Raw genomic sequence first — 22310 nt, 5'->3', positions numbered from 1 at the left:
AAATCTGTCACACCATGAGAGTCTGAGCTCTTTGCATATAGTTTGTCTCTAAAGAAAGGACTGAGGCCTGATGCTTGTCTTTTACAGTTAGCTGTTAATGACTTGATTTTCAATATTCTTCTTGTTTACCTTGATAAACGTTCTCTGCGTATTTTACTACTGTTGTTTTAGCAGGAGTCTACTGAATTATTGTACATTCTCATTTCAGGTTCCTATTAGCTTGGCATCTGTGAGCTTGGTTCCTCTTTATGGTGAAGATGAGACGCACAAAGTTCTTGCCCTGTTTGCACCATGGGACTTATTCACAGGTTTAATTTTAAGTTTTTTATCTCTGTATAGCCTTTTTTTTTTTTGGTGAAAAATGCATGTAACCAGGCCCTTGCTCATTTCATGCTACTGTAGCCCACAATTTTTCCATTATACATTTGTTGTTCTGTCTTTTTGTTCACATACATACACATACGTATTATTTTTGGTTGTGGATTTATATATACATGTGCTAGAACTTTGCACACCAATCAGATCATAACTGGACCCATTGAATTCAAAAGATATGTAACAAAATTATCTGGTGCTTGCCTAGACCATAGTACAACATGTATTTCTTGATCTCTTTATGTATGCTTCACCTCTCCAACAGATATTTATTTAATATTCTCAGAATCCATTAATTTGCCCATGAATTTAAATGCTCTTTATTAACAGTGATTGATCAGTGTCATGTGTAAATTTGTGCTTAGCTTGAAGTCCTAGTATAGCTCTGGCTGAGATGACTGTTTTTGTGGGTTTTCTCTTCCCTCCCTTCCTTCCTTCTTCCTCCCATTCCAGTTCTCCACATTTCCTTCTTCCATTTAATGCCATGTATATGATTTCCAAGTATGCCACAAATGCCTATAGATCACACTCTTCCTAACTGCTGCTCACATGGCTATCAACCTTTTTACATTCATCTAACTTCCTAAAACTTGCACAGTTTCATCATCAATATCCATTATCCACCCAATAGTAAAATAGATGCATGAGTGAGACTTATCTTGACAGGCAGTTTTTAGTGAAAGGAGATGTTAGAGCACATCCAACACAGACATTAGAAGGACAGTGCTTATGTCTGAAAAATAGTTCCTGTATACCATACCTCAAAAAAAAAAAAAAAACCCTAAACCCAAATAAATAAACAAAAACCTCCTACTGTTTTCTGTTATAAAAAAAGGTTTTGGACTATGGAACATTTCATTTGGATGTACAGTGCCCTATTGATTCTGCTAGGGTAGTAGGAGCTACATTAATATAGTGCCATAAAAAAGATTTCTAATGTGACTACTACATTGTTATTCCTGAGTATTTAGCAACTTTAATGAATATGTTTCTTTTTGAATGGTGAGAATCACTAACTTTTTATTTCCCTTGTTTCTTTCAAGCTGTAGCCCTGTATCTTGCTGACCAGTGGTGGTCAATTGATGACATTGTGAGAACATCTGTCCCTGCTAGACAGGGGCTTCATCAGGTAAAGCGCTCCAACATTCACCTAGCAATTAATTCTATACTTCAAGATAATGGCAAATAGATAGTATGGAAGATATTACATGTTTTAATCTCATTTAGAAATGAGAGGGCTGCTGCAAGGGAGCAAGGAATAGGTGCAAGAAGGAACCTCAATGTGAAGATAATTCTTGCTCTAGACACTATCTCTGTACAGCACCTTAATATGTAGGCAACTTAGATGTTAGCTGTGTTATCATTTTTTCTTTACTCTTCAGAATATTGTGACCTGGTTGTGTTGAAGCATCTTGGTAGAATAGTGCATTGTACCATAGCAGTACCTATTGATCTTATCACGGGACCAGTAAACCAAAAATAGTCAGGAGCTTGTTTGACAGGAGCAAGTTGGAGCTGATGACTTGCAGTGGCAATACATGAGGTTTAGAAAAGTAAGTTGCCTAGTGTCTGCTTTGTTGCTCATGGATGACCTTTGTTACCGTTAATTAACCCTGTGTAGCAATGAATTTTCAAAAACTGGAAATCTGTTTTTCCAGGGGTGTAATTTATATCTGCTCATGGCATCTGTTCCATGGGCATTCATCTTTGATTTCTGCAATTTTTAATATTGTCTGTAGACAGTTTAGCCTGTCTTTCCACATATTTCTTAGTGGTAGGAAAATCAGGAAGGCTGAATCTTTTACAAGGGAGGTAGCTGAGACTAAGCATTGGGAGAGATCATGGCTCCTCCTTCCTTCACAATAAGTAGCTTAGTAGTGAACTCAAATTTCTCATATAAAAAGATCCCGGTAGGACAGAGAAAAGGATAATGAATTCCTTATTTCACACCACAGAAACTGTTGTAAGAAGTTTTTTCACTGCATCATGTCCTGTTGCCTGCCACTCTATCAGAAGTGATTGAGTGTGCCAAGTCCTGCCACCCTGAGGCTCATCACTTCTCCTTTGTAAGACTCCAGTTACCTGCTAGCCTGGGAGTTCTGAGTCTGATGTACTGCTATTGCGTTTGTGAATGTTTAAGTACAAAAATAGTTTTGAGTTAGATCATAATATTGTTGCCCCACTGCCCTTCTCCTAGATTTTATACATTGGACTGGGGGCGACACTGAAGACATGGAATATCCTCTATGGTTGTAATTTGTACATAACCTGTTGCAATGGCTTCTGAGCACCTTATGCCTTAACAAACCTCAGAGTCACCTTGCTTTAGCCCTTACAGCCTTCCCTTGAAATCTGTCTGCAGCTGTGTTAAACAAGGTCTCTCATGTATGGGTATTAACTAATCTGACCAGTCTTCTGGTATGTTTTTTCTGTGTTCCCTCAGGTGAAGTCGATTGGAGAGAGAGTTGTTCTCTATGTTCTGAATAGAATTATCTATCGAACGCAAGAAATGGAAAAAAATGAGACCCCATTTCTCTGCCATGGTAGCAACCACTATGCTAAGATCATGTGGAAAAAAGGAGAGGCTATTGGGTTCTATTCCGTTAAGCCTACAGGTAGAACATTTGAGGATTGTGGGATGTGGGTGGTAAAGGGGAGGAGGTTGCTTGTTTGAAGAATATTGCATCAGTAGGCTTTATAAGTCTTGCAGGCCTAATTTAGTTGGTGTTTTCCTGAAGTCATAAGCAGTCAAGTGGCTTTGAAAATCTATAGCTAAAATACTTACATGCTTTAGCAATGTTAGTTCTTAGATTTCTTCATATTTACAAAAGGTATTTAAAACCATAAGAAATTTTACATACCCTACAGATATTTTGTTTTTCTTCTCTAGAACAATTGTTTACAATTGGATTGGGCTGTGCTTGTCTTGAGTTAGCAAAACCCAAAGGTTTTCTTTCAAAACCTTTTCAAAATTTCATCCATGTTTGTGTGTGTTGTATTCTCCAAATGAGTAGACTATGTGGAGAAGACCACTCTATAAACAGATGTTTTGAAGAGTGGTGGAACTCTTCAGACCAAGAGACATAAAACATCTCAAAGATGTAAAACATCTAAAAGAGACAAGTAATGTAACCTCTCTGCTCAAGCTTTCCTTGCTTTAAAAAATGAAAATAATATGATTTTGGTGAGATTGGACCATTAAAGACCCTCTAGTTTCAATCCACTGCCATAGGCAGAGGCCTCTTCTGCTAGACCAGGACCCCATCCAGCCTTGTGTGAACACAGGATGGGACATTCACAGCTCCACAGTTTGAACACAGATTGAACATTCTCTTTCAAGGATGGGACATTCACATCTTCATTATGCAACCTGTCGCCACTCTCGCAGGAAAGAATTTCTTCCTAGTATCCAGTCTAAATTTACCCTCCTCTGGCTTAAGGCCACTGCCCCTTGTCCTGTCACTACATGACCTTGTAAAAAGTCCCTCTCCAGCTCCCTTCTAGACTCTTTTCAGGTGCTGATAGGACACAATTAGGTCACTCCAAAGCCTTCTCTTTTCCAGGCTGAACAACCCCAGCTTTCTTCACCTTTCCTCACACGAGAGGTGCTTCAGTCCTCTGTTTTTGTGGCCCTAAAATAAGTATGTTCAAGCATCCTAAAAATAAAAATATAAGGTTGCAAAGACTAACTGGGTTATGTAGCCAACTTTTGTGTCTTATAGTTCACAGATTCACTGAAGGGCCTGAAAAGGAATTGGCAATTAATGGACTGTCTTAATGCCATTATATGCCATCCCTTTCTCACCTCTGAGTTCATAGCTACCTATGGATAATCCTCTGATATTGAAGTACCTGTGTGTTGTGACCATCTGTTCCATGTGTGTTTAATTTTGGATAATAAGTTGTTCATGGGAGAATTTCAGTGTAAAATACTCTAGCAGGTTTTTTTTTTTTTTGTCTGCATTTAAAACATTGGAATCATTGTTTCAGTCTTTAAGCAAGAACTGAATTTGTGCTGAGAAGTCATATTATCAGCATAAAAGTGTAATTAAATAATTTTGTTTTCTCCTATTCCCTCCTCCATCTTTTGACTTCATTTTTACTGTAGTTTTTGTACGGAGCCATATAGTGAGATTTCAAAGTGAGCCTTTCCTCTTTGTCTTGTCTATTCTTTTCTGATACTACAGACTTTTCCTGTTACATTATTGTATTGATGTATCTTGGCAACCTTATGATGCTTGCTCAAAAAAGTTAATAAATGACTAATAGAAATTATTTCTTTTTCATAAAGTCATAAATTATTTTTATAACTTCATTTACTTTTACTTACTGTTATATAGTTTGGAATTTTTACAACTTATAAAAGTCTTTATTTAAATATGCTAAAATCCATGCTGCAGCACGTCAGTTATGTCACCCATACTGATGGATATTTTTTCCCTCTGATTATTTCAGGAAGTGTTGGTAGCTATCCTCTTTATCAGAAGTATAAGTTGCCAGTGCTAGACACAATGTTTGTTAGAAAGAAACATCGTGGGAAAGACTGTGGGCTAATTATGTTGGAAGACTTTGTGGATTCCTTTACAGAGGAGCCTCTTGGCCTACGATATCCACTGTCACCCTTACTCTACTCAGGCAAGCTCTTTAATTTTTTTCTTCTGATCTTCTTTGTGGTTTCTTTACATGTCCAAATGAGTATTGTCAAGTTCCATGTTTGTGGCCTCATCCTCAAGTTCTACATTAAATTTTCTGCACTTTTGTGAAGGCTAAAAATACTAATCTGTTTAAGATGTAGTAGTTCCTGATTCAATGTTTAATCCTCTATGTAAAATTAGATTGTTTGAATTCTGTTGGCTTTCTGCTGCTGTCAAGTTTATCACTGTCCCATTTCCCCTGCCAAGCCTGTAGAATCGGCTGAGGTGTTTTTGTGTGAGGTCTAATGTATATCTTCCTTTTTCTTGCTCACACCTAAATCTCACAAGATTGTTTAATTCATGCTTTCTCTGAACTTCTGGTGAACAGGACATCCTAAGCTCTGCTTCAACTTGCATATCAGAAGGCACACCACAAGAGAACTATGTAATGTAGGAAATTATATGGGTTCTGGAAATTATATTCTTGGGACTGTGTTCAGACAAGAAGAACATTTATTTTGCCCTGTTTCTTAAGGCATGTTCCTTCTTAGGCCATTTGCCACAGTTCCTTCTATGAATGTTTTCATCTGGCCTCCTTAACCAGTAGAAAATTTATGCTTTTCCAAGCACCACGGTCTGTTCACTGGATCTAATAAGACCTGATTTGTTAGGCTTCTAACAGGAAAATTATTTCAACAGAATTTAATGACTAATTAATTTCTTTAGTCAAGAAATGACATAGTGGGCATCTTGTGCTCTGAAGCTGTGGACCAGTAGTGAAACAGGTGAAAAATGGTAGTTTTTCTAGCAATTACCAAAGAATAATGTCAAAGCATGCATACCTCTTCACCTGTATATTTGAGACAGGTATGGAGAGAAAAGAGCACGGAAAATATTCTGGAAGTGAACAGTGATTAACCATTTGATGGTAACATGCTAACACTCCCAGAGAGTGTCACATGTGCCTACTGCAGCGTGAGGTGACAAAAAGCACTTGACTACATCCTCTGCTTAAGAATCCTTCTGTCCTGAGTTGTATCATGTAGTTGGCAGGAGCAGTGACTAGTGAAGTTGCAAAAATCTCAAGTGGGTACCAGGAAAAGAATAAAATCCCATTAATCTTTGTTTGGAGCTTAAGATAACAATGGAAAGTATTTAATGATATATATTAAGAAAGGATTAATTAAGAAGGATGTATAGGGTAAAGCAATATTGTTTATTTCAGTTGTTTCAATTTATAACTTGTTTGTTTTATTCGACTGTTCTTTCTGTTGTTTGTGTGTGATGGTAGATTGCAAAATAATTTGGTTTCAGGTAAACTTTAAAAATAATATAGTGTTTTTTCTTGTGTTTGCTCAGCTTGTAAGCAGTATTTCGAGAAGTACCCTGGGGATAAAAATCTTTTGTGGCAAGTGGAGGGAGCAGGAGATTGGTTCCAGAGAAAGTCTGTTGTGTCTTTAGTGCAAAGTGAAGGTCTCGGACTTGCAGGTATGGATGCTTTTGGTTGTTTTCTGACACTTTGTAACAAAGTTGAACAAATACTCTAGAAAAGTGACTTCTAATGAACAGTGTAGAAACTAGCACAGAGATTTCTATTTGTCCTGAGACTTGTGAGATCATATTTGGAATGATGTCATGTTATAACCCCAGCTGGCAGCTATGTACCATGCAGCTGCTTGTTCACCCTCGCTGGGATGGGGAGTCTGGAAAAAAAAGTAGAACCTGTGGGTTGAGATGAGAACAGTTTAATAATTAAAATAAGATAAAATATAGTAAATATAATGAAAAGGGAGACAAAACCAGAGAAATAAAACCAAAGACAGAAGTGGTGCAGAGTGCAGTTGCTCACTATCAGCTGATAGATGCTGAGCCAATCCCCAAGCAGCCCCTTCTAGCCAACTGTCCCCAGTTTATATACTAAACACGATGTTCTGTGGTGTGGAAGTTGGATTGTTGCACGCTGGAGCCAGTTCTGCTTCTGTCACCACTGCACTTGTTTGGTTTCACAACGTTAATTCTTCATTGGTGATTTTTATGGTAATACACTTAATATGGCAATTGAGTGGTAATTGGGTTCAGATCCCCAAATTCAAAAGGGTGAAAGCAGATGCTGTGAGGTACTCAGTTCAGTGATGGGCATATAACCATGAAAGAGGCAGTGTAAAGTTTTATTCAGCAATTAACATCTCACAATTTAATTTGTCTACTCTCACTCAAAATTATATCTTCATAAGGAACACAGTGACTTCCCCATCATCCTGCATTACCTGATAAGTGGACCCAGATACCTGATCAAATTCAGTTCCACAAATTATTTTGCCTTTTCCTGAAGCAGTAATAACCCAGACTGTTTCCCCCTGTGTATTTATGTACACTACAGGAAATTTATCCCTTTCTACCACATGTATAAGTTTGGAGTGTGACTTGTCAGAACGACAGTCAGATTCCTTAGTGTTTACTTAACTGGTGACTTTAGCTAAATGTGTGTCAGTGTTTGAAGGTCCAGCCATCCACTGCTCCAGGATAAATGGGTAACAGTCTGTTATCATTTCACTTTTCTGGAGGCTGGGTACATGACAGAGTGTGATATTCCCACTCAATGCCATGGTCTTTGTCCCAGTTGTCTATGATGTTGTTTAGGAAATTAATCCCACTCTCATTCTGGAATTTCTGGCACACTGTCATCTTCTTAAAGTTTCCTTCTTAAGGCCCACTGTTCCTGGTGGTGGATGGAGTTCATGCTATGTTCTCTCCTCTTTAATGGTTGCTTCCACTTTTATGACATTTTCTGTGGAGTTTTGGAGAAATGTGATATGGTCTATCTGCCCAGTCTCTCCATACTTCTATTTCAGTCGTCATTCTCCATACTAGAGAAGCTTTAGCCACTTGGCCTGTTTAATTGCAGTGCATGTTTCACATTCATGGATAATCTCTGCAATTGTGCCTGTGGTTGAGTCCATCCCTGGATCATGTGTCCACCTATAATTTGCATGTCATCCTTGATTCTCTGAGGTGTCATGGATGCACCAAGCTAGAAATGATTTTCCTTTATATTGATCCACCTGAGTGACTTCAATCTTAGCAGCCTGATGCCCTTTCTGGTTGTTCTGATGTTCCTCTGTAGCCCATTTCTTGGGTGCATCAATCTGTGTAAGGTACTTTCACAGCCAGGTTCTCCACCTAGATAGCAGTATCTTGTGACAATGTGGCAACTTAGATGGCCATACCTTTTTGCTGCCAGTTGCTCTTCTTCCATCACTGCAACCACCCCACAGAGCATCTGGCACTACATGAGTCAGTACAGAACTGAAATATCAGACATTTTTTTCATTCAGGAATGTATAAAGCCAGCTGGATGGCTTTCACCTCTGCAAACTCCTTTGATTCACCTTTTCCTTCAGCAACTTGTTGTAGGAGATTCAATCTCTGATCCTTTCCTACAATGTGGCAGAACAATCAGTAAATAAGGCATACTTCTCATTTTCTGGTAATTTATTACACAGTGAATGAACAGGTCAACTTCTCCTGTAGTCATATTCCAAAATCTTCCCAGGGCAGTCCTTGATCACTTTCAAGATTCCTGGGCAATCTAGTTGGTGCAGTTTTTCTGCTGGTGCACCATTGTGGTAGTGTCTGGCCACTGTATGTCACTTCAACAGCCCCACAAGAGAAGGGTCCTCTGAGAGAAAATGCCAGGCAGACAGATGCCTAATTTCTCCTGTTTCCAAGGCAGCTGTAGTGAAAACCCAGTGATACCCATTTGGGTCTTTCAAATATCCTCTTTTGAAAGAGTCTGTGCCAAGATACACAGAGTCTCTGGGCCAGTCACAGAGGCATGCTTTTGCCACTCTTTCCCAGTCAGGCTAATCTCAGTCTCCAATATAGTCAGCTGTTGGGATCACCCTGTCACTCCAGAGCTACAAAAGAGTTCTTCCCCTCTATAGTATGGTGGCATTATGGCACACTGTGCACTAATGTCTGCTAGAGCCTTATATTCTTGTGGATTTTCCATTCTAGGCCACTGAATCATCACATTCCAGTGAACTTTACTGGTCATCTTCACCCATTATTGGTACACAGGGCTGTCTAGCACTGGATATAAAATTCTCCACCCACTTCTTGTGAAAAAGGATTAGAGTTCTTTATCATAGAATCAGGAGCAAGATTAGCCATTCCACTCTGTCTGGGGAATTGCCTACTGGAGACTGGAACAGCAATTTTCCAAGAATCCACATTTATGATTGTTTTTCTTTGCAGTTCACATGCCCGTGCCTCTAGGGTGGAGGTGGATTTTCCAACTCATCTTTTCATATCCTTTCTGTAGTCTCACAGGATTTTAAAAACCACAATGTGTAGTCTTTTATCCTATTTCTTGAGGAAAAGAATTCTCTTAATAGCTGAGATACTTGTCTGTACAGGTGGGGAGTAGAACCTGTCTTCTTTTGGTTGCTGGAACTCCTTCAGCTGTTTTTCATACTTTTTGAACATATTTTTTCACAAGTGAGGGGCAAGTCAGGTAGGAAGAGATTTTCTTTGTATTCCCAGAGTTAGCAAACCACTTCATGCACCATAGATACTTCATCTCTCCAGATCATTAATGCCAATGAGCTGGCACATGATGATGGTGTGCTATATATACAAATATCTGCTCTGTGGGCTATATGCATTGGACTTTGTCTAGATCTGTATGAGACTGCACATTCTTTGGCTTATAACAAATCATCTCTAACACAGCTAGCTCCCTCAGACACCTATCTCTCCATGGTGGCCCACTTGCCTGGATGACATGGAATGTGTTCCTTGAAGACCTTTCTTTCACACTTGACAAACAACTAAGTGCCACAGATCTGCTTGTTCCCCCCTTAGTGGGGTGGGGAGGAGAGTCTGAAAGAAGTGTAAAACCTCTGGATTGAGACAGGAGCAGTTTAATAATTGAAATTAAATTAAGCAGAAGTATAACATAATCATGATAAGAAGGGAGATGACAAATCCAGAAAAGATAACCCAATACACAGTGCAAGTTGCAGTGATTAGCCTCTCCCAGTTTATATACAAGTCTTAACAACATGGTATGGAATATTCCTTTTGTCAGTTGTCCTGTCTGTGTCTCCTCCACAGCTTCTTGTGCACCTGCTCACTCACCATAAGAAAGTGAAAAGTCATTGAATTAGGGTAACACCTATTTGGCACAACTAAAATATCAATATGTTCTCACACTAAATTTGAGACAGAGCCCTGTATGAGCTACTGGGAAGAAAAATAATTCTATCCCAGTTGAAAGCAGAACAAACAGTTGTTTTATAAAGGTACTAATATTTTTTCTGTTGCCTCTTTCAAATCTTCACAGCAGAGGCTTCAAAGAAAGAAAATAAGAATTTGCAAACTGAGGATAATTTTTGTCAGTCTGCAGTATCTGAAGCAAGTGGACCAAGGACTGAGGTTGAAACACAGCTAAGTGTAGGTGCACAGTCTCTTACCTCTTTTGTTGATTGTGTTGTTACTGAAAAAAGTTATGAGAAATTCTTTTTCCTCATATCATTACAAGTGAATTTGCCATAATGTATATAAAAGATAAATGGTTTTGTTACTTTGTGCGGATGTAATGCTTCTCAGTGATATAATATTAATGACTAAGATGGATTGGTGGTTTTTTGTTTTGGTTTTACTGGTTTTGGTTTGGTTTTTTGGTTATGGCTTTTTTGTTAGGTTTTTTGTTTGTTTGTTTTGTTTTTTTTTTTTAATTTTGTGGGCAGGTGGGGTTTCCTTATGCAGTAGAGTCTGTGCTGCAGCTGTCAGGGTCTGAAATTTGAGCCATTTGCTAGCAGATTACATAAAGGAGAGTATTTCAACTGTATCTGAGATTAAACTCTTTAGACTGGCTGTTTTTAGAGGTACATATCCACATCACAGTTCAATACAATTGCTAATGTTAAGCTTGTATGGAGAATTATGCATTGCCCACACAAAAAGACTACAGCTTTCTTTGGATGTATTTGATAGAGCGACCAGATTACAACTGCGCATGGACATGTGGCCATGAATATATTGGGATCATTAAATATTATGAAGCTCTTCCTTTATTTCATTTGTATTCTGAAGCCATATAGAATGTGCTTGACAATCATTTATATCTCCAAATGCCATGAGTGTGAACTTGCATGCTTTAAGGACTGTCTCTGTTACAGGCATGACCATGCTTTTGTGGAAATGAGTAATTAAAAATAGGAAATAACAGCTAAATCAATACTCTCAGATATTAATATTTAAACTTTAGATCTGGAATTCAAGTCAAGTTTTCCCAGTTGAGGAAATCAGTATTTCCCAAAGCAAAATTGACGGAAAAGTAGTGATGTTTTTAATTTCTCAGTGACCAGAAGCAATAACTCTTAGTTGTCTTTCATTTGTAACAGTGTCTCTAGCCTCATCTCTGAGTTTTAGATAGATTCCAGTAATGATCATATCAGCAAAATTATCTGAAAACTTACACATTTTGATTATAGAGCTGTATGGATACACTTTGAGAAAATAGCAGAGTGATATAGTTCTTTTGATTTTTGTTGCTGTGAGTTAAGAGGTCAAGTCCTGCGTCTTGCCTTTTTTCAGAGGAAAAGACAGTAGGTACCAAAGTGCTCCAACTCATCATAGCTTGGTAAAACTGCTGGAAGCTCTAAAATTGGCATCTGTAGTATCTGTATAAGCAGTTCTGCAATGGTTTGAAAATTGTTGGACTACCTAAGAAAATGTAGTACCTCCTCCTCCCCCAAACCATGAAAAACTTTCCCCAACTTTAATTTTCACCTTTCACTTATTTTGCTCCCTATTTTGTACATTTTGCTTCTAGAATAATTAGTTGCTAGTTTACAAATTATGTATTTAATATTCACTTGAAACTACTTTAAATAGCAGAATAAAGATATGGCCACTTTTTGCCAGCCTTCTTCCACAGTATTGGAAGTGAGAATGCAAAAAGTGGACCTGGATGCTGGTAATTGCTGTTCCATATTATTACTAGCAACTAATTAAAAACAATGTATATTATTTTATTTTAATATGTACAGCTTGTACTCTATTGTATCAAGTGCTGAATCCTCGGTTAACTTGCAGAAAAAAAAAAAATCAAAGTATTGGGATGGTGTGGAGAACCAGGAAACAAAGAAAGCTCTAGGAAGAGGGTCCTAAGAAGTCTCTTGTGCTGACTGTGCATGTAATCTGCATTACTGATGAATCACTAAGTTCTGGTTTTTCTTATTTTTTACATAGGTTGCCACATTCTGTTGGATGTCATGATAAAAATAAAACTATAGATTAGGATACAAGTATAAAGATAAGACTTGGCAATTACACTTTGCCAACCACTGCAGTGTAGTCCTTAGAGTTTATACAGAAAGAGGAAACAAACAGAAAGAGGTTCCTATAATTGAATTATGTGGACACTTGTTATAAACAGAACTGTTAGGAAAAAAATCTTGGTAACTATGGTTTATAGTGACAGGTCACTTTCAAATCATATCTTCTACATTGAGGCCAGAAGTAAAACACAGAAAAACTAGTCATCCATGACATAAAGATAACTTCTAAAACACATTAAATCTGAGACAGAAGACTTAGGTATAAATGAATAATTATTGTATGTAGCTGCTTTTTTTGTAGGATCATTACAATGAAATAGTGCTTTAGAAAGATGCAACCATAGGTAGGATTATGAAGATATTTTAGTCAATTCAGAAAATTTTAGAATAACATTAGTTTTGCTTTTGCTCCACAGGTTGACTCTCAAAAAGGTAAAGAATCAACAGATGTCCATGCAAGCACATCTGAAGGTAAAAATAATGTTGGCTATCAGTATTGCAATTACTCTAGGTCAATAGTTTTGCAGGCTATTTTACAACTTTCCATTTTACTTCCTTCGTCTGTAAAAATGGATATAAAAACATGCTTTCCTCCAAGGTGCTGAGACTCAACTCACCTATCTTCTAGATAAATTCAGATAAAATTGAGTCTTGGTAAAGGTACTATTTAGAAAAAAAATGTACCATGGTGAAATGCTCTTTTGGTGGTACTCAATTTCTTTCATTAACTTCTTTTGGGTGGGGAGGTTATATATAGATTTTAGACTGAATTTATTCACTTGACTTTTTTTTGTTTTTGTTATTTTCCTAAGACCCTAATGTAGCTACTGTTTCCATCTGGACACGAAACAGTCATTTAAAACAGAGGCGAAATAAAAATAGACAAGAACCTGGACTTGAAACTTCTCAGCGAGATGAGGAAAATGCTCTTCAAGCATCCAAAAGCAGGTACCAGCAGCCCATTTTTACAGATTTCTTATTTTGTTGCTTGGGCAGTCACAAACAACATTAGTGTCTCATAGTTTGAACTGATGTTTCTTTTCCTCTGTTCCTTCTTTACTTGCTTGATTTTAAAATTACTATAAGTAAAGTCCAATGCAAGAAAGGAAGAAAGAAAAGACATCATTTGGAGAGTGGTTGCACTAAAATGTTACCTGTGAAAGCTCAGCAGATACTAGAAATAATAGAAAAAGAGGGAAGGCTGAGTGTCCTGTTGTAACTAAATCTGTACAATAGTAAAATATTTGTATTCACAGCATAGTTCCTTGAGATAATATATCTGGACTTGCATCCATACTACTCTGTATGGTCTTTGAGGAGGTATCACTTCCTGACTTCTTGTTATGGTTGATATACTGCAGTAAAATATGATCTGACAGTCCAGCTGGAGAGCTGGTTACTTCTTGTCAGCTAGCAACAAGTGTTATAGGCAGCCACGCCTACAAAGGAAAACTCTTTGCTCAGACAGTATTTTAAACCATCATATCTGGTCTAACATCCTGAAAAGAATGCTAAAACATTTCCAGTTTAAATGATGTTAACCTGTGTAACAATCATCATATGTAAATGTGATGAGTAGTGTGACTTGTGTACCATAACAGTTCTTACAGGACAAGGCTTGGAGTAATAATTTGCACTGGTTTTCCATTCAGAATATCTATTTTAAGTAAATAAATAGCCCTTTCCTCCCTCACAGACACACTGTGCCCATCCCATCATGCTCTATCTATATGTCCCCCTCTCATTCTTTTCCAAAGAAAGCCACTTCAATCCCCAAAGCATCTTTTGACAAACTGAAGATAACTTGATTATTTTTGAGGAAATCGCTGAGGTTTTTTCCATGAGGTTTCTTCAAACAGTATTAGTTGTGGGAGTTATCTTTGTGCAGTTGAGGCCTTCAGCTAGGTACTGCCTATTTTTTGTGTTTAAATTGCTCTGTGGAATTACAGATATTGTCTTGCTGTGCAGCACTGTCATGCCCCAAACTGGTTCCAAGAGGTTAAAAGAGCACAGTTCGATGCTGCCACAGCTTAAGAAATGCTGTTACTGCTAATAATTGACTAGTTTTTATGTGTGAGGGCTAATATGATACTGAATGTCAAAAATACTGAATTTTTTAAAGTAGTGCTAAGCAGAATGCTAAATGAAGGTAACAGAATAGGGTATCAGCTTGGTACTCTCTTTCCATGCACACCAACAATTGAAATAGGGTCATCTGTTGTGCACTTTTATATGGAATGTCATCATCTCCAGACTAGCATGTAGGATAAAACCTCCAGTACTGCCTTTACTATGAGATCACAAAGTAGACTCCTCTAAATCTATTGCATTCACTTTTTTCTTTGCTTGTACGTAATAGTTTCAGTTCATCTAAATTTTATCATCTCAAAAATGAGAATTGAATATTTGAGTTACTGTTACCACCCTGCAGTAGTGGGGCAGTGCATCAGCACTTCATCTTTAGCTATTTGCTATTGCAAATGCAATCTCTAGCTGATGGCAACTTCTTCACCCCATTATGTGTTTATAGCCTTGACTTATTTTCCAGTCATGGTCTTTGTAATATCTATATTTTCAATTATTATACAAATACAGTTGCTTCCATAATTCCAATTTGAATCTGTTTCTACAGTGGGGATTGGGGGGGGTTGGGGAAGAAGTTGCTGCTTTTCTTAACCCTTTGTCATTCGTATATGTAATCCATCACTACTTCCTACATTTAAAATAACAAACTTAGAAAAATTTCAGATTCATTTCCTATAAAATGGAAGTGAGACAGATAAAATTTTATAATTCCCAAAGTAATTTTCCTATCTGATGTTATTTTTTTTCCCTAGTGAGGAGTTAGCCATTTTTAGATGTATTTCGTTTTCTTTATTCATTTTCATATGGCAAGCATGCACTATATGAAAGAATTTCCCTGAGATCACAGAAACTATGTATTAATCTAAAAGATGTATCTTAATACCTGCTACAGGATGGAACTTCATGCCCAAACATCTGAAAGCTCTGAAGACTTAGTAGAAGCACCTAAGGTGGATACTGTTGAGAAGGATCAGGAAATAATTGTTGAAAATGAGGAGCAGCCTGTACTAGAAGAGGAAATGCATGTATCACCCTCTGAGAAACAGAGTGAGATGGAGGTGAGCTGGATGGGCAATAGCAGATAAGTTCAGAATACAGATACAGTTTTCTGTTAAATATGGTGACTCTCAGCTCTTAGAATTTTTTACACTTCACTAAGAAGTGTATCTGAGAAGTTAAGGCTCATACAGAATTAGTTTCAGGGAATGTTTCAGTGTACACGTTTTGAACAATAGAGCTTATAGGACTTGCATTAAGGTGAATTTCTGTCTTGTCTACCATCCTAATTTTCTTCATTGATTTCTCCTAATAAGAAATTTCAGAGAACTGGGATAAGGTCAAAATCTGACCCAGTATTACTAATTAAAGAAGAAAAAAATGTTTTTTAAGACATCAGCTGCTGATATGCTTCAGTGACTTATTGGCTCTTTTTATTTCTTCACTTAAAACTTGCCTGTTGGATTTAAACAGCAACTTTAAATCTAGCTTTTATCTTTACCTTGTTAGCAAATTGAATTTAAATTTCTGAATATTCTTTGTGCTTAGCAATGCCCTCAGGGTTTTATGTTCTTACTGATGGATGGGATAGTGGACCTTACACGTGTTAAGTTCAAGGAATGACTGCAGCAGGAATGAGAGATGCATTAAAAACTTCTTGTCTTGGTTCCTGACTGTAAGCTATGGTGATATATTTAGTGCAGGTGGCAACAACAAATTAATACTCTGGCTAAGTTAGCAAATCTGCATTAAGTTCTGCCTTCTGAGTACACAATTCTTGATATCTGAGCTTTCTGCTTCTCACATCAAGCTGCAAATTTAGATCACATGTACATCCATTAGTGCTGGGGAACAATAGCTAGGCATAATCTTGAATTACAAATGTGATTTTTTTTTAAAAAAAATTTTTTTTTTTTTTTTTTTAGGAAATGCCATCAGAACCTCTTAATGGTGAGGTAGCAGAAGAAACTGGTAAGACCTCGCTCATGGCTGAAGGGGAAACAGTAAATGAAGTTCCAAGTGGTGAATCAAAATTGCTGTCTGAGAATCAAGGAAAAGAACCCGTAACAATGTTTGCTCCATTAACCCTTGATGCTCCAGCAAAACCTTCAGAAGACACTGAATCAGAAAAGGTGAGAGAACAGAAACAAAATGTGGAGTAATTTTTACTTGAGTGTATGGATCTTATAGTGTCTTTTTTCTTTTTGTTAAGTAACAGAAAGTAGCACCTAACATTGCATGAAATTATTGGGAGAAGCAATTATTAGGCCAGATGATGTAAATCCTTAAGGATAATACACTAACATTTCTGTTCAATGTGCAGAAGTAGGACCTAAATGCATGTGATACCCAAAAGAAAGATATGCTTGCAGCAGTTTGTCTTGACAATGATGAAACTGCTGTTTCTCACTAAAATACTGGCTGGTAGGAGTGAAAAGCCACATAGTTATTTTGCCTAGCAATTCTTGCCTGATGAGGTGTATAAATAATTAAGTACAGCTAAAATGACTTTGCTTTCAGAACACAGGTTTTACTGGTTTTTTTGTTTATAGTGCAAAAGCAAATTATTATATGCTAGCAAAACAATAATTGCATTTGTCTGAAATATATTTTCCCTTGTAATATCAGAGTGCTTTTTCTGTACCTCATGTTATTCAACTCTTTTGAACAATTTGAAAATCAGAGAGCAACTCTGGATATGAAATGAAGGTCACAAAATAATCTTGTGCAAAAAGGCAGTTATGTGTCAAGTTATGTGCATAGAATTAAAAACCTGCTGGATGCTGAACTATCCTCTGAGGTTACAAGCTAGGGGCAGTAGTTGTTTAGTGTCTTTTACCTTTAACTTGTTTTGATTTTGCACCCTCCCCCCACAGGTTTTAAATGAAAATGATTCAGAAATGCTGACTGAGGAAGTTGCATCAGTAGAGAAGGAGGGTACTGAAGAAGAGCAAGAACCTGAAAAGGCTGGCACTGAAAATACAACTGCTTCAGCATCAAAGGAAGAGCCTTCTGACAATGGCCTGTCCAACTCCGTGGTAACTGAAGCAGCAGAAGAATCCATTCCTGAAAAACTGCCTTCCTCTTCAGAAGATCAAAATGAGGAGGCAGGACACAACTCTCAGGATGCCCCTGCTGCCTTGAGTCAGAGCTCTTTGGCAATGGCTGAACTTGAAGGTGTTTCTTTTCAGCAGCCTTCTGGACAGGAAGCACAGAAGAACCAGTTGGAAGAGCCCTCAGAAGAGTCTGTAGAGCAGACGGATCACTACATGCAGGCAGTGGCTGAGAGGGCTGCTGACAGCAGCTCTGAGGAAGCAGAAATTGAGGTACCCATTGTAGATCGGAGAAACTTGCGAAGAAAGGCTAAAGGCTACAAAGGTCCACCCAAGAAAAAAGGAAAGCCTGCTTAAAAATCAAATAGTGATAGTTTATCTATTTATACCAAGGCTATTTTGTGTAAAACATTTGGGTGTAACTGCACCATGTCTGGCACAGGACACACGTGTTTAAAATTCTGGGTTGTATTTCCTCTTTGGTTCATCACCTTTCCTCAAGTTTTGGTTTGTTTACTTTTTAGGTTTAACAAATAGAAATTTAACTTCTTCATAGAAAGTAAATAATCAGTCTCCTCCCTTCATAAAGGATACATGTTGAGTAAATTCAATTATGAGTGCTATCAAAGAGAATGGTTTGTATATTTGAGGTGGTAGTCATGGAAGAAAAATGCAGTGTGAAATTCTGGCTCTGTCAAGGTCCCTTAAATTGCTGTAGACTTCCATGTCACTGGACATCACTTGAGATATATATTTTTTTTTAATGACCTTGTGTTATCTACTGTGGAGAAAAGAAGAACAAGAAAAATTCCTCGTTGTTTCTTGTTCCCTTCCCACAGTCTTAAGAGATTAAAAGAATGTAAGATTTTTCATTCTCGGTCTCAGAATATACTAGAAGGTGTAGCTCAGTAGATCAATGCAACGTGAGCAGCCCTTGTCTTTCATGAGAATCACTTGAAACAGCCGAGTCGGTAGAATGCAGTGCAGTGTCTGCCACAGCGCTTCCAGATATTGGATTTCTTGAGCAAAGATTAGGAGATGCCTACACAGTAAACTATTTGTAGCTTCCAAAGCAGCCATTTTGGTAAGCCCAAGTGTTTCCAGAGTGTATGGAATGAAGCCTCTGTATGGAATCATTTGAACTGCCTTCCTAACTACTTGCATGTGTTGAGTGGATAGCTGATTACTTGTTGCATTACAGGAAAAGGATATGACTACTCTTGATCTTGTTTTGGTCTGAATGGAAGTGGTTCTCTGTGTTTTCCAAATACCGGGCTGGTGCTGTGAGGTAGCTATTAAGATGTTGTGTCTTCCAGGTGTGACTCCTGTGAGCACTGACATTTCAGGTGGTTGTGATATTCATTAGTGTGAGTATTAGTGGGTATTTCGGCAAATGCTTGTTTGCCAAACTTCTATGCCTTTAGGAGTTTAGTGGGTGATACCTTGCAAATACTACTGATCCCACTTTTGTTTTCTAACTTGAGTGTAATTCCTGGGATGATACCTTCCCATCTGTTGACTTTCCTTAAAAGTAGCAACCAAACTTTGCTGTATGCAGACAGGAATAATAAACCCAGACTTTTAATGCTTGTTTCCCTTCTGAGGTTTTCTTGGTAAACCATGCATTTAACTTGTTACATATATCTAAATTAGCCTTAGCCTATGTGTTTCTCTCCAACAAAATGCAATCCCTTTTGTAATGGGCTACAAACTCAGAAATTAAAGAATAATGATTTTGAGGACAGGAATTTATACCATACTTTGTCCTGCATATGCCTTTTCCAAGATGCGTGATGTGTGAACTAGTCTTTCACAGTGTCTCAGAAACAGAGGTACAAGGTTCACTTGAATAGTTGCAATGCTGTCTTAACTTTTGTCCCTTTATGGAGGTAATGTGAGAATCTGGGTTTTGGATTTTTATGCTTATACTAAGCTTATCTATTTATAGATGTTTTAACTATGTAAGATGCGTTCATACTGTTTTTTTCAGGTGATTAAGTACCATGCTCCTTTTTATCTGTTAAGAGGAACTTAGAGGAAAAAAAAAAAGCAGTTTAAAAAAAAGTATGTTATTGAACTTCAGATTCAGGGGGTATGAGATTACTGAGTTAAATCTGATTTCTTGAACTATTGCATGTAGCAATAGTATCTTATCAGTGTACATACAGATATTCATTATGAACCCTGTGACTGATCAATATTCCAAGGTATTTCCTGATTGTGTGATAACATATTCAAGTGAACCTTAAGAGTTTTAAAACTCAGCTTTTTATATAAAGCCTATAAGACAAACCTTTTGTTATTTTCTGTATGGCTTCTCTTTTACTGCTGAGATTAATTGTTTTTAAAAAGAAATGGCTAGAAAACACATCTATTGCATTGCTAAGAATTGGGGATTTTTGAGGATGTGTGGCCTAAAATAGTGGTTGTATACAGTAGACTGCAACTCATCTTCCATTTTTAGGGCAAGCTTTACTGAAGATTATTCTTCTGAGTCCTTCAATTGATACCAATACATCCACTTAGAAAAAGTTAAGGATTCTTTTACTTATGAGCCCCAGTAATTTCAAATACTTACAGGTGGATTTTTGATATGTATGTTTATCACTTATATTCCTGGTGAGGTTGGAAAACAGTTAATGAGAAGATAATTTCACTTACCTGGCTTTTACTTTTCATGGCTAAGCTGGAATGATTTCAGTAGTATCTTTCTTTTGAGACATTTGCAGAGTAAATACATAAATATTATGAGATTATGATATTAGAATAGTTTTAGTTTCTGATGAGAATAATAAAATTTCTGACCTCATTTCAGTGAGTAAGTTTTAAATACTGAACATAAATTCACATGGTAAAAGAATACCCTTGAAAAGATCTCTGTAAATCTGGGGTGCCTGGGATAACAGCTGATGAACAGACTTTTACAAACAGAATGTGGGCAGTTGTGGTACAACTAGCTATTCCAATAACTAGTACAGTTTTGAAAAATGGACACAGTCCTAACAGTGATTGCAGCAGTATTTTGAACCAAAGGACACATTTTATTTCTACAACAACTTCTTTGGCATCAATCTTTCTCCAGTGAATGCAAATTAGCAAAATCAAAATACTGAATTTAAGTAATGGTTTTTATTGCTGTACTGATTGTCCCACTGGAACAGTAGTTCAATACCTTATTAATTCTGTGACATTTATGTAAGGGAACATATTTGACAACTATATTGACTGGAGTTTTTTACCTTGGGGACTATTACCATCAAACTCTTAAACAATTTTGAAGATCCTATTGCACCAGCAATGAATGATTAAAACATCAACTTTATACAAGTTTGTACCAAATGTTATTACAACATGCTGTGGAACTATGTGTGTACAGTGAAAGCAAGCAGTATTATTTTTGAGCTTTATTTAGTGTAGAAATAGAGTTTAAAGAACATTAATTTGTGACTTCAGCCTTGCACTTAAATGGTAAATGGTTTTGTACTTGAATTTAGTATTTGTTCAAATGTCTGTCTTGTACTGCTTCTCCCATATTCTCTCTTGGTCAATTTTAATTTAATGCAGAATTCTTGTTTGCTGTTCTCCTGTTTCATAGTCCTTCGCATGAAAATGTGTACATCTTATTTTGAAAGCGCTTTAACTTATTTCAAATTATTGCTGCTTTTTTGTACCATTTCATTTGTAAATGTCAGTAATTAAATTGATCCATGTACAATGTCATTGACACTATTAGCAACAAATTGGCCTAAGTTTCAGCTTCCTCCTTCTAAGTGACTGTTCTAAAATATTACTATGGGGATACACTTAAAATTTATTTCCACAAATGTGTTAGATGTTTTCTAAACTAGTGATACCTGTTTATAAATCTTATGAAAGATGTATTGCTATAGCATAGTATTGTACCTTAGTCTTATTACTGTGTTAATTTTTCCTTTTTTTTTTTTTCCCAGTACTGTCTTGGCTGCTTTTGAAATGTTTTGAAGTAGTAATAAACGTTTATTTTGTGATTATTTTTTGCTTGGTTTTTAATATTTGAGTCCTTTCTGCTATATAGGAAGCACATTTTAAAGTAGTTCAATTCACCCAAACTTCATTTTACAAAATGTCTGCTACAAGGGAGCTTTTAAAAAAGTCAAATATTATTAATTTTAAGAATCTTGTATCAATTAAAATTTTCTTAGCTTGTGCATCAGATTTAATTTTTAAAAAGCAGCAGAATAGGCTCTTCTGAATGTTATGGCATGCATTCTGCTGTTTATATCAGTTCTGCAAGATGACATAAACATATGAATGTAGTCTGCTATAGACAAGCCAACCAGAAATACTGTAACACGCATTCAAATGTCTGAAGTGCAGTTGTGTTATTCAGCCAACAAGTTGTGTATTTATAGCACTAAATGTAGTAAAGTTTTTCAAGACAGCTGTAGGAAATTCTTCTCTTCACGCTGTTAATGTCTAGCAAAGAATAAAGCAACAAGGACTTTGCTTTATAAGAATGGAGGTTTATCTGTTCTGACAAAATGCCCTCTCTCCACGCAAATAACTTTAGAGTTTGTGACCCTCTCTTGTTTTCAAATGACTTGTCACTAACACAAACTAAAATTTATAAATTACTCAATCTAGATTAGGGCAATGTATTAAACTGAAGAAATAATTGTAACAGACTATGGTTACAGTCACTGTCTCTGTGCTGTGGTATAAAAGAAGTTATAAAGATTGTACAAAAGCAGCTAGTTTGACTTCCTGCCAGAGTTCCAGATCTGAAACAGCACTGGAGAAGCATCTGTGATAGAGCTGGAGCTGCAATTGCTCTTCCT

The 22310-nt window shown here is 36.9% G+C and overlaps 1 protein-coding gene across 2 annotated transcripts in view; it reads left to right on the top strand.

The window, feature by feature from the left end:
• The window catches only part of FAM169A (family with sequence similarity 169 member A), a 37549-nt gene extending 16046 nt beyond the window's left edge, over positions 1 to 21503 (top strand). The window contains exons 3-13 of one of the 2 annotated variants that reach the window (XM_079330033.1): positions 209 to 308; positions 1419 to 1504; positions 2819 to 2990; positions 4831 to 5010; positions 6369 to 6497; positions 10357 to 10466; positions 12775 to 12829; positions 13171 to 13306; positions 15336 to 15501; positions 16366 to 16572; positions 17317 to 21503. In XM_079330033.1, the coding sequence (XP_079186159.1) occupies positions 209 to 308; positions 1419 to 1504; positions 2819 to 2990; positions 4831 to 5010; positions 6369 to 6497; positions 10357 to 10466; positions 12775 to 12829; positions 13171 to 13306; positions 15336 to 15501; positions 16366 to 16572; positions 17317 to 17850 (1875 nt within the window). In that variant the 3' untranslated portion in view covers positions 17851 to 21503. The remainder of the gene's footprint in view (positions 1 to 208; positions 309 to 1418; positions 1505 to 2818; positions 2991 to 4830; positions 5011 to 6368; positions 6498 to 10356; positions 10467 to 12774; positions 12830 to 13170; positions 13307 to 15335; positions 15502 to 16365; positions 16573 to 17316) is intronic. The other variant, XM_079330032.1, reaches the window with a different exon arrangement.
• Positions 21504 to 22310: the final 807 nt, after the last annotated feature.

This window comes from Erithacus rubecula (assembly GCF_903797595.1).
Source record: "Erithacus rubecula genome assembly, chromosome: Z".
Lineage (NCBI taxonomy): Eukaryota > Metazoa > Chordata > Aves > Passeriformes > Muscicapidae > Erithacus > Erithacus rubecula.
This window is presented reverse-complemented; position numbering and strand designations above follow the sequence as displayed.